This window comes from Lactuca virosa, chromosome 7, assembly GCF_052849685.1.
Source record: "Lactuca virosa cultivar CGN04683 chromosome 7, Lactuca_virosa_CGN04683_v6, whole genome shotgun sequence".
NCBI lineage: Eukaryota > Viridiplantae > Streptophyta > Magnoliopsida > Asterales > Asteraceae > Lactuca > Lactuca virosa.
The window spans coordinates 224,827,732-224,840,285 of record NC_136432.1 but is presented as its reverse complement, the minus strand read 5'-3'; the positions used below and the strand labels follow the sequence as shown (position 1 = coordinate 224,840,285).

The 12,554-nt window shown below is 36.9% G+C and overlaps 1 protein-coding gene across 1 annotated transcript; it reads right to left on the bottom strand.

The window, feature by feature from the left end:
* Positions 1 to 10,672: 10,672 nt before the first annotated feature.
* LOC145123458 (xyloglucan endotransglucosylase protein 1-like) lies at positions 10,673 to 11,908 on the bottom strand. The gene is made up of 3 exons (XM_079058666.1): positions 11,585 to 11,908; positions 11,287 to 11,480; positions 10,673 to 11,202 (listed from the first exon to the last, which is right to left on the bottom strand). The coding sequence occupies exons 1-3, from the start codon at positions 11,852 to 11,854 to the stop codon at positions 10,806 to 10,808; spliced, it is 861 nt and encodes a 286-aa protein (XP_078914792.1). The 5' UTR covers positions 11,855 to 11,908; the 3' UTR covers positions 10,673 to 10,805.
* Positions 11,909 to 12,554: the final 646 nt, after the last annotated feature.

Sequence of the window (12,554 nt, the reverse complement as noted above, 5' to 3'; positions counted from 1 at the left end):
AGCCTATTCACGTATCATTGCATTCTCTATACGTGGCTGCTAACAAATTCTCCCTCTTTCATATTTCTAGCTATTAGGGAATATACCACCTTGTACTTTTCCTGATGAGCTCGCTTATGGTTCTTCTCCACAAGTTCCTTGTTCATCTCGTACGACCAATAATCCTCGTAGTATCTCTACAATTCAGGAGTCATTATGGCCACCATGATGCAAGCAACTTTTGTCGCATAATTATAGTTCTTTTTGTAGGCGACCATTTCTTCAGGAGTGGCATTCTCTTCGTCAATCTCATCTAATGGTCTCTCAAAGACATACTCATTGTCCTCGAAATGAATGGCCATTTTTATGTTGCCCATCCAGTCATTATAGTTGGTGTCATCCAATTTCACCTTGGAGCAGATGTTCAATAAGGAAAAGTTATGGGAGGAGGAGGAAGAGGAATCAGAAGCATCATTTGGAGTAGACATCTGTAAAAGAAAGGTAGTTTTAGTCAGATAAGAACAATCCTTAATATAACTACCCAAAAGTGAAATATCAAGGCTAGGATCCAACTAAATTATTCACAACTTAGAAAATAGATGCCATAATCTAATTGTAAGTTATATAAAGGTAGGTAAATGACAATTTACCAATTCCACTATTGAAAAACGAAATTTGAGGGAAATTAAGTTAAGTGAAATTCTTAGATCTTTTGAGACTCATTGAAACTATTCAATGACATGTTTAATCTCAGACTATGCTCTTTCATTTGTGACTGGGATACCAAGGATGACAAACAAGATGTGAATAATCATGCAAACTAGCTTGACACTCTCGATGTCATTTATCATCTCATTTTAATGTGTGTAGTTAACCACGCGCGCTCCATTAATCAATGACAATTTTTAAGATGCTCATTATTACTCTTTATAGTCACTATTAGTGTGTCGGTTAACCACACACGCTCCACTAAATACTATAAAGTATAATGTGTAATTTTCATGGGTTAGCATACAGATTCACATTTTCCTAAAGTAACTAAGATTGAGATTTAAAATAAAATGTTTAGTTACTTTTAATCGCATTATACTTATTAATGAGAATTAATTGTCCTATCAAACCCATTCGGTTAACGACCCTACACCAATCAAGGAAGTGGTTGGTGAGAGTGGACACCCATTCAACTACCATTTTGTTCCTTATACCCCCCTTATAGACCGGCTTCGTGAATGAGACATACTAGCGGTTCGACTGACTTAGTCTTATACGTATAGTAATAATTAAACATTTAATTCTATATATATTTTAAGGTGTATTTTTTAAAACTTTTTCAAAAATACTAGTTTATATTTCAAATTTCAAAAATTAAACAATTAATTTAGATTTAAAATAAACCAAATAATATTTGACATCAATTATTAAGTTCAATTAATATCCAAATTAATTATTTACACACTTAAAAATCAATCATATTAATCAACAAATAATTAATCAAATCAAAGATTTATCTCCTAACTTCTAGGCTTTTATTTTATCATGATATATTTAGTAAAATTGGAGTTGGAAAATAAATAGAGAAAATAATTATCACATATAAGCAGATTCGGCAGATAAGCTTCAAAAAATCGGATTTGATCCGAGCTCCCGTCGTGAGTAGCGACTTTTCGAAAATTTTAGTTTCTTTTGTTTTCATCAATTCACCAATGTGAAAATACATGAAAGAAAGCCATATGCTATGCAACCACTGATGGAAAATGTAGGTTACAAAATTCTATGCACTAAGCGTAAAAACATTTAAGAATTAAATGATTAGGGCACATGCAACCTATGAAGGATCTATGTCTTTTATGTAAAGGCAACATACTACGAACTATCATCCTACAAAATTTTTGTATATGAAACCTAATTCATAAGGATGAAAACTTACCTTGATGATTGTTGTTGCAAACAATCATGAATTCTTTCTTTAAAGCTTTTCGTAGCAAGCACCACAAATGTCGTGCCTCTGATGGTTCAAAACCAACACAAGCAAGAAGGATATTGAGGAGAGAGGGGAAGGAGATCAGAATTTCAGCTTAACTCTTCTAAGGTACGAGTTTTCAAAACTCATAGCCCTACGGGCCTTTATATAGTGCAGTCAGGAAACCCTAGATAAGCATAAACTCAATATAATAATATTATTTTGAGCTGAGTAATTTTCCAGCTTCTAGAAACCCTAGAACATCCCTTGAAACCATACATAGCCTCAAGGAGGGTTCTAGATTGCCTCTTGGTCAACTATTGAACAATTACACTTCAGTCCCTACACTTTCAATTAATTATTTTAATCAACAAATTAATTCCAATTAATTTCTGATTTAATATTAATTAAATATTACTATTTCTAATTAATATATTATTTCCATAATATATCAAAAAATTATTTATTTCAATTTATTAATCAAATAATAAATCATTCTCTCTCTCCAAAAATATCCTATCAATTGCTAGGTTTGAGGGCAACCCAAAAGGACTGTGCTACTATCAGTTAAAGTTTGTACCAATTATAGTTATGAGATCAGACACCTAACTCAATAGGCGGGTAGAAGGCACCAATGTCAGCCCATGATTTATTATGAATAGGATGCTAGTTTTCTGTGTGACTCTTGCGTGTGTGGTGTGTGGTATGTATACCGGGCGAGTTCCGGTCTCAGGCGGGGCCTGATGAGTGTATTGTATGCTATTTATCTTACGATTATTGCATGTGTTTCATGTGTATGTATGTATTTCAGGCGGGGCCTGAAAAGTGTGATGAGGTGGGGCCCATTTCATGTTATCGACAGATCTGTTCTGAGCGGGGCTCGATGCCGGACGGGGCTCGATGGTTGTCAGGCATGCCCATCGTATGTTGATATGTAGGTGTGACGTGTTTTGGGGTACCCACTAAGCTTCGTGCTTATAGTTTTCAGTTTATGTTTCAAGTACTTTCAGATCAAAGGGAAAGAGCTCGGGGGGATCGCATCGCACACACACACCACGACTTCCGCCTTACTTCACTCTGATGTATTTGGGATGTTTGATTGACATACCCTGTTTTCCATTATGGTTTTATGAACATGTTTTATTGGTGATTTTATTATTACGAAAACTAAATTTTTGTTCTTAAATTTTGGGACGTTACAAGTTGGTATCAGAGCCTTGGTTTGAGGGATTCGGGCATAATCTCGGATGTGTATGAACTCAAATTGAGGATTTGGTAGATTTTTCATAAACGAAATATTTTACAAAAAGAGTTTTTCTTATAAAAGAATGGGGTGTGGTGCATGCAATCGACCAAGCTCAAGTAAGTTTTCCCAAAATACCCATACGTGTTTTATGTTATGCTTTAAATTGTGAATCTGAGAATCACATGCTAGATTAGGGCTAAGGATTAGCTCAGGAATGCATGATAGAATGCTAGGAGAGATTCCTTTGTATGCCTGCTGTATGAACTTGTAGACTTGCATGCTAGTACTGATTAGTTAGCGATAGGATTGCATGTTTAGGTTATGCTTGATTCTGATTACTCGATGCTCGAATGTTGCTTGCTTTGTGCTTTTAGGAGTTCCCATTAACATCAGCTAACTAGTAAGAGAATATGCCAAGTTACATATTATTGAGACTACATAATTTTAGAAGGCTAGGTTTTAACTCTATGGCCCAACTCTTGTTTAAGTCCGACTGTTGTAGTGTGAGACCTTTCATTCAAAGAGTTATCTGGCTTCGGTGATATGTAATCATATTCATGAGTTAGTTAGAGGGTGTTAGGGGGAGTGCTTTCTGCAGCTGATGGCGGGGAGTGGTGTGGGGATTGCCCTAGGAAATCCTAGGAGGTGATTCGGTGCCAATAACCTTATCTTATTGGGGATTGTTTGGATTGATAAGGGAGTGACTTGGAGGACTCAGGGAGATCCTTGCAGAAAGTACTGATAGATGTGGAAGATAGTATGGGCCCGTACTACTGGAATCAGAGGATCTGTACTCGAGTCAAGGAAAGCCACGATGATACAAGGAAGCTTATAAAGTATGGGATTCCTCGATATATATATATATATATATATATATATATATATATATATATATATATATATATATATATATATATATATATATATATATATATATATATATATATATATATATATATATATGTGTGTGTGTGTGTGTGTGTGTGTGTGTGATCTAATGGTTTGAATGGTATATTTTCAGTATAGTGGTTACTCAAGGAGGATATGGTAGTGGTTCTGGTGCCAATACGCGAGTTCATTTCATCAGAGATTACCCACATCATTCCTGAGCAGACTCATGTGATATTTGGTATAATCAAGGAGGGTATCATGGAGATTCTGGATGAGCGCATCAACGCTTTTTGTTCTGAGATGGTGGCGATGATGGGAGCTTGCACTTTGACTTTTTGTGAGTTCCGAGCATGTTGGGCTCCAGATTTCTTTGGGAAGAAGGACCATTGCAAGCAGGCATTGGTTGGAAGACGTCGGTAACGCCTTCCGATCTAGCCTTTGTCCATAGGAGGTGAAGGTCTGACTTGCATCCTATCTTTTAAAATATAGAGCTCGATACTGGTGGGAGGAGGTTAGACACGCCTTGGGAGGCGAAGCGATTGAGTCAGTGACTTGGGAGGATTTTGTGTCGAGGTTTCGAGCTGATTTTGCACCAGTGATTGAGGGCCAGCAATTGGCGAGGGAGTTCTAGGACCTTCGCCATCCTACTGAGACAGTGGTAGAGATCACTACTATGTTTCGAGAGAGGGCGATGTTGGTTTTGTAGTATGTGGCAGACGAGGAGGTGAAGAAGGCGAGATATCACGAGATGATGAGGAGAGATATCAAGCAGTTTATAAGCTGATCCAACTGTAAGACATTGGATGATATGATAGCACGATCCAGTGATAGGGAGATTGACTTGGAGATGGAGAGGAAGAGGAAGCCGAATTAGCTTCAGAGTTCGGAGGATTCGGGCAAGAGGCCCAACGTTTTTGACTTGAGGTCGAGGGGCCAGCAGGGCTGGGGCCACTGCGGTAAGTGTGGCAAGATTCACGATGAGGCGTGCAGGGTGGATGGTTCTGGCTGCTTCAAGTGCGGCAGGACGGGTTATTTCAGCAGGGATTGCACTGCCACTACCGCCACCCAGGTATCTGATCTGATTTGCTTTCGTTGCAATTAGATAGGCCATAAGAAGGCCAATTGTCCGAGTTTAGCAGCAGGGGGACCAGATGCAACTCCCACTCCGGTGACTTTGAGGATTACGGATGGCCTCCAGGGTTAGGCGGATGCGTCTGTTGTGAGGAGCAGTGCTTTTCAGCTGACAACCGAGAAGGCTCGTGCAGCACCCGATGTGGTGACGGGTATGTATCTTCTCCTTATGTATTTATTTATGCTAATTTTCTGCTTATATCTTTATGTTTTGTTGTAGGATTGTTCCTTGTGAAAGGTATCTATGATTTTGTATTGTTTGATTCGGGGGCTACCTGATCTTTTGTATATTTTTTGCTTAACAAGAGGTTTGTTGATGCTTCGGGGAAGCTGGATTTTCCATTAGAGGTTGGGATTGTTGATGATTGTCCTGTGCGGGTGTCGAGGGTTCATCGGGGTTGTGTCTTGGAGTTTTTCAGTGAGTGCTACCCGACTGATTTGTTTCCTAATCCCCTGCATGAGAGCAAGGTCATTGTGGGGATGGATTGGTTAGCAGGTTTTATGTTCAACAGCTAGGGTCAAGGTTGTTCTAGATTTGTTGCCTATGTGATGGATGCCCGGGAGAAGGGTAAGGCGACTGTGCATGATGTACCGGCTATTCGGGAATATCCGGATGTGTTCCCGGATGACTTACCTGGAGTGCCTTCGAAGAGGCAGGTGGAGGTTCAGATTGACTTGGTTCATGGTGCGGCTCCGATAGCCGAAGCACCTTATCGGTTAGCACCTCCTGAGATGCATGGATTGTCTACACAGCTGGAGGAGCTGTTAGACAAGGGATTTATTCGGACGAGTAGTTCTCCTTGGGGAACGTCGATCCTGTTTGTGAAGAAGGATGGGTCGCATTGAATGTGTATTGACTACCGTGAGCTGAATAAGCTAACGGTGAAGAACCGTTATCCACTCCTGAGGATTGACGATTTATTTTACCAGCTTCAGGGTGCATCTTGGTTTTCCAAGATTGATCTGTGTTCGGGTTATCATTAGATGAGGGTTAGAGAGGAAGATATGCAGAAGACGACCTTAAGAACTCGTTATGATCATTACTATTTCGTGGTGATGCCCTTCAGGCTCACCAATGCTCCAGCTGCATTCATGGATCTCATAAATCGCGTATGCATACACATGTTGGATCGGTCTATGATTGTGTTTATTTATGACATCCTGGTCTATTCTAAGACCTAGGAGCTGCATGACGAGTATCCGAGGGAGGTATTAGAGACTATGAGGAAGGAGAGGTTGTATGTGAAGTTTTCAAAGTGTGAGTTCTGGTTGCGCGAGGTGCGGTATCTGGGGCACCTTGTCAACCGGAACGACATTCGGGTCGATCAGGCCAAGGTCGAGGCGGTAATGAGGTGGGAGATTCCGAGGTCTCCATCTAAGATTCAAAGTTTCCTTGGATTGGCAGGTTACTATCGGAGATTAATTCAGGAGATTTATAAGAAATGAATCAAACTCAACTCTATGTATATTGAAAAAAAAAATATGGGTAGGAAACCTACAATCTGTTTTTCGAGATGATTTATTCTTGGTTTATTACTCTATCAATTTATATATTATGTATAAGTATATTTCTTAACAATCACGTTCATAATGTTAATTAAAAGTTGTTATTTATTCATTTCTTTAGAAAGGTTGGGATCTTGATTGAGTTCTTGAAATTTGGCAGGGAAAGTAAATTCGTCATAGGATTGAACAAGTACATCGATGTTGTGACTACAATTTACCGTAGGTGCGAAATTGAAGATGACGTTTGAGGACGTGGACACTCCTTAAAGAGGGTAACTAAGATATTTACCGTTATTTGTCTTTTTGAGTTTCAAATGTGTTACAATCTAAAAAGCAATTTTATAGGGAAGGTAGTAACAGTTAAAACAATTTGCCTTAGTCATAACCTTTTATTGGTGATAGTTCAATATTTATATATGGTATAGTTTTTGTTTCTTAAATTTAATGGATTCTTTGAAAGAAACCAAGAAAAAAACCGGTATCTTGAATGGGATGAACATGTATCTACCATGTGAACATAATGGATATCTACACATGAGATTGAAACAGTCATAACAAAACATTAGATTGGTCTGAAAAACAACATGATATTTAGTGTCAAACCGACATCTAATAGTTATGTATCTCTCAACTCTATAAATACGTAAGGAACCTTCAAAGACGGACTACCAATTGATTAACGATTTAATACACATCATAAACAAACATAAATGAAATTTCGCTAAATTTGCAACGTTTTACCCATTTCGGTGTTAACACTTATATGTTGAAGTCTATTTGGGCGTAATATGCAATTATTGTATTTTGTTTATGTTTTCATATTTTCTTGCATCTTCCATAAAAAAGTTAAAATCCATATTTTAATTTTAACATAAATACTATTTGTTTTTCTTTTTAGTACAACTTACACCTAAAGTTACTGTGAAGTCTTTCCTTGTAGCCACTCCGTAACAGGAGCCCATGCTTTGTCTCTATAGCTACCATGAGGTCGAAAGGAAGACCAGACTCCTCAACTAACAATCCCGTCGACAAACATATATGAAATCTCGCTAAATTAACAACTTTTTACCCATTTCATTGTAAACACTTATTGATGAAAAACCCGGACGCAAATTCCCCAAACATCTTCCTTTTCATTTAGTTTCATTACCAAATTAGTCCATTTATCTAAAATTTTGGATTCCCTCTCCCACCATGGTTTCCCCTTTAAATGAAAGCATCACTTGTACGGAATAGGAGATTTATAAGAAATGGATCAAACTCATCTCTATATACATTGAAGAAAGAAATAAGGGATGAAAACCTACTATCTGTTTTTTGAGATTATTTATTCTTGGTTCATTACTCTATCCATCATTATATTATGTACAATTATATTTCTTAACAATCACATTCTTAATGTTAATTAAAAGTTGTCATATAAAGAAAAGGTTGGGATCTGGATTGAGTTCTTGAAATTTGGCAAGGAAAGTAAATTCGTTATTGGCTTGAACAGGTTCATAGATTTTGTGACTGTAATTTACTGTAGGTGTGAAATTGAAGATGACGTTTGCGGACGAGGACACTTCTTAAAGAGGGTAACCAAGAAATTTACCATTATTTGTCTTTTTGAGTTTCCAATTGTGTTGCAATCTAAATAGCAATTTTATATGGAAAATAGTAGCGGCTAAAACAATTTGCCTTAGTCGAAACCTTTTAATGGTGATAATTTAATATTTATATCTGTTATAGTTTTTTTTTTCTTAAATTTAACGGATTCATTTAAAGAAGCCAAGAAAAAAATGGTATCTTGAATGGGATGAACTTGTATCTACCATGTGAACATAATGGATATCTCCACGGGAGATTGAAACTATCGTAACAAGGCAATAGATTAGTCTGAAAAATAACATGATATTTAGTATCAAACCGATATCTAATAGTTCTGTACGTCTCAAATCTATACATACGTACAAGCATATATTGGCTATATATCCATCAGTACGAGAACCATCGGTAAAGGGAACCATCAATGTGTATTACTAAATAATCTCATTTTTCAATTATTCAATCGTTTCATTTTACCAAGTTCAATATTAGCGAGATTAGTCAACAAGATTCAAACATCGAAAAAAATAGTAAATTAAGGAAAAAATTTCTACATAAGAAAAATAAAAGAACATATAAGAAGAAATACGCCCACCGGCCCCTACCGATTTAATAACCTCTGCTACAAAGAAACTCATAAGACCAACTCCTTTTGGAATTGCATCCATTATTTGTCTATCAAAAAAATGAGCAAAGTTAGCCAATTTTCTAATCCCCGCAGTAAAAAACCTTTCATAAAAAGCATCTATGTAACCGCGATTATATGACCAATCATATATAGAATTTTTTTTTTTTATTACCAAGTGATTAACAATTTAATATTGATCATCAACAAACATATATGAAATCTCACTAAATTAGCAACTTTTTACCCATTTCCGTGTTAGCACTTATATGTTGAAGTCTATTTGAGACCAATATGCAATTATTGTATTTTTTTTAAGTTTTCATATTTTGCTTGTGTATTCTGTAACAAAGTTAAAATTCAGGATATTAATTTTAACATAAATAGTACCTGTTTATCTTTTTAGTACAACTTACAACTAAAGTTACTCTGAAGTCTTTCCTTGAAGCCACTCTGTAACACGAGCCCATGCTCTGTCTCCATAGCGACAATGAGGTCTCCATAGCGACAATGAGGTCAGATCAGGCTCCTCAACTAACAATCTCCCACTTGGAAGATGATCAACCAATCTTGCGCCACCTAAACTTACTCTTTGTAAACCACATCTCTCTATAGTCCTTCCTTCTTTCCAACTATCTTCCCAAGTATCTCAAAGGCAATTGAAGCTTTACATAGATTCAACTTCTGTAATATGATTGCCTTTTTAAACATGTCTAGTAGATTCTTAGTACCAAAGATATTCTTCAGGTTCTGAGTCCAATCCTTTATTGATTGTTTGATAAAGTGGTACTTCATCTACACTTATTTTTTCTTTCATGAAACACTGGATTCTTTGCAATGTGAAATGCACTATGGTTTTAATAATGTAGGACATAGTCTTTTTTCTGCACAAATCTAATATGAAAATTTTCAACCATATAAGTTTTAAGGACATTTTTTTTCAATTTCCATACATTATGCTTCTATGGTTAATAGAGGAATACTCTTTCTAAACTGTGGATATACAATCGATGGTTATACCCGCAATGGTATACAAAAACCCTATTATGGTTTTCCCTAAATATGTAGAACCTCCCATATCTACATCAATGAAGCCTTTTAAGACTAGTTTCTTTCTTCTGAAAGGTAAGGTAACCACATAAGTATTTTTCTAGTAGCATAACAACCGCTTAATACCGACCCATTTTTTTTCTTCGACTTGACATAAACCTGCTAATGACAACCACTACATGACAATATAAGGTCTAGTCCATAACGTATCATACATGAAGTTACAATCAACGGAGACATTAGGGACTTTAACATTTCTTCCTTGTTTCTACCCGTCTTCACAAATGTAACTTTCTTTTGCTTTCCAGGAATACATTTATTACAAAAGTCAATAATCACACTTTTCAAATTCGGAATTCTTCGTTTCAAAGTTAACATCTTCATCTATCACTCAGTCGTATGCCCATGTTTTTGTGCCATAAAGTAAATGCGTGTGTTTCTTCAATAAACACATTTCCCCCGTTGCACAAATTTCAACCATATACAATGTTTCCTATCGATAACAATGATAGACCACCAGGATCATTTTTTGTTGTTAATTCTACACATAATGAAATTTGTATGTAGTGTCGATGGAAAAAGGGTTTTAGAAATTATAATGCTTTTACTAATGACTTTTAATTTTGAGCAACTAAGCTATATAAATTTCAATTATTGTAGTGTGTCGTTACAAAATGTGTTTTTTAAAGTGAAAACGGAATCTTATACTTGTTTATTTATTTGTAATTTCAATTTGAATGTTTACAATGAATCAAAGAATAAATAATCATCAAGATCAGAAATCGATCAATAAAAAATAAAAAATATGGATATCAAGTTAGTAAGCAGGCTTAAAGGAATCTAGAGCTCTTGCATTCCGCTGAAATACCATTGGGAAACCGTTTGCGGTCGTTGCAGTAGTTGTAGATCATGTGCTTGGTTTGCACCCATCGGATCCTGTTTCGGCCAGCTGCATCAAGTCCTTGGGTACTCCATGACTGGTTATCATTTTCTGAGCTTGTAGATACTGAATTGGGACCAACTTTGTTGGCATTGGCATTGAATTTCCTGTATGACGCGGTGAAAGGCGCATTAGTCCAGTCGGTCTTCACACGCCCACCTTGGGTTGCCCAGTCATCCGCGTTCCACAGGCTGGCATACACCCTCATGGGTTGGCTCTTGGGAAATGGGACTCCAGCAGCATCATTGTTATTGAACACCCTTACTGGTATGTTATCTATCAAGAAACTGCAGAGACAAAGAGGTTTAGGAACAGTAGAAAAACATGAGAAAGGAAGAGAACCAAATGTTTATGTTGGATGCGTGACTTACATAATTCTTAGACTGTTCCATACGATGGTATAGGTGTGGAAGGCTGCAGTAGGGTCAAACCATAGGTGGAACTGCTGTTCTTTGTTTCCTTTCCCTTGTGAATACACATTGGTGTGAATTGTGTAAGGGTTTCCCGTGGAGTTGCCCAAGAACTCGAAGTCGATCTCATCGTGACCCGCACCTTGTGATGACAACTAATGTGATTTAATACAAAGACATGGTTATTATCAGCCTTTAAAAGATTAATACAAATGAGTGACAATATATATAATTCAAGATTGCAACCAATGGTACTCACGTAGAATGTGGTGACGGTGCCAGCAGAATTGCCTGGTACTAGTTTGAGTTGCATGTCGAACCTTCCAAACAGGTACTCGTGCTTGGACTGGAAACCCGATCCAGAGTATTGGTCGAGTGAAAGTGAAAGATCCTGACCTCCATTCAGAATTTTAGCACGTTCACCCCCAAAAGTGATGTCCATGTCATCGTAAAAACTTCCTGCTGATGCTGCTACTATTAGAATTGATATTAAAAGAACAGCACATAGATTAGAGTTCGACTTTGCCATTATTGCTTTTATGGAGAGAGAGAGAGAGAGAGAGAGAGAGAGAGAGAGAGAGAGATATGTTATGTTTGTGGGAAGTAGTACTGATATCGTTTATATATATAGGTGTGGCTACGTTGACAGTTTTCAATAGGAACCATCCTTGTTACTGAAGGATGTCATGGTGGCTAATGGATGCACCAATATCTATTGACGCGTGCCAACTCATATTATTCTTCTTGACATGGGCAGGAGCGGTGGGTTTTTTTTTCTATACTTCTGGCATCTCAAAATTTGCAAATTTGTCATATTTGGACCGGTGGTTGACATCATAGGTAAAATAAAATTGTTTTAATTGTTAGTAGCTGGGAAAATCAAATCTTTGAAAACGCATTTAAAACATTTATCAATCACATTTAACACTATTAAAAACTAATTATATATATGTCTGTAAAGGGAACCATCTGCAGCAACGGACTACCAACTGATTAACGATTTAATACATATCGTCGACAAACATATATGAAATCTTTTAAAATTATCAATATTTTACCCATTTCGGAGTTACACTTATTGATGATAAAACCGTACGCAAATTCCCCAAACATCTTCATTTTCATTTAGTATTATTACCAAATTCGTCCATTATATCCAAAATTTTGGTTTCCCTCTCCCTCCTCGGCTTCCCCTTTAAATGAAAGCATCACTTGTACGGAATGGGAGA

Coding starts and splice junctions, on each gene's coding strand:
- LOC145123458 (XM_079058666.1), bottom strand. CDS start 11,854: ATGGCAAAGTCGAACTCTAATCTATGTGCTGTTCTTTTAATATCAATT. Junction 11,481..11,584: donor GCACCGTCACCACATTCTAC/GTGAGTACCATT, acceptor AAATCACATTAG/TTGTCATCACAAGGTGCGGG. Junction 11,203..11,286: donor TGGAACAGTCTAAGAATTAT/GTAAGTCACGCA, acceptor TTGTCTCTGCAG/TTTCTTGATAGATAACATAC.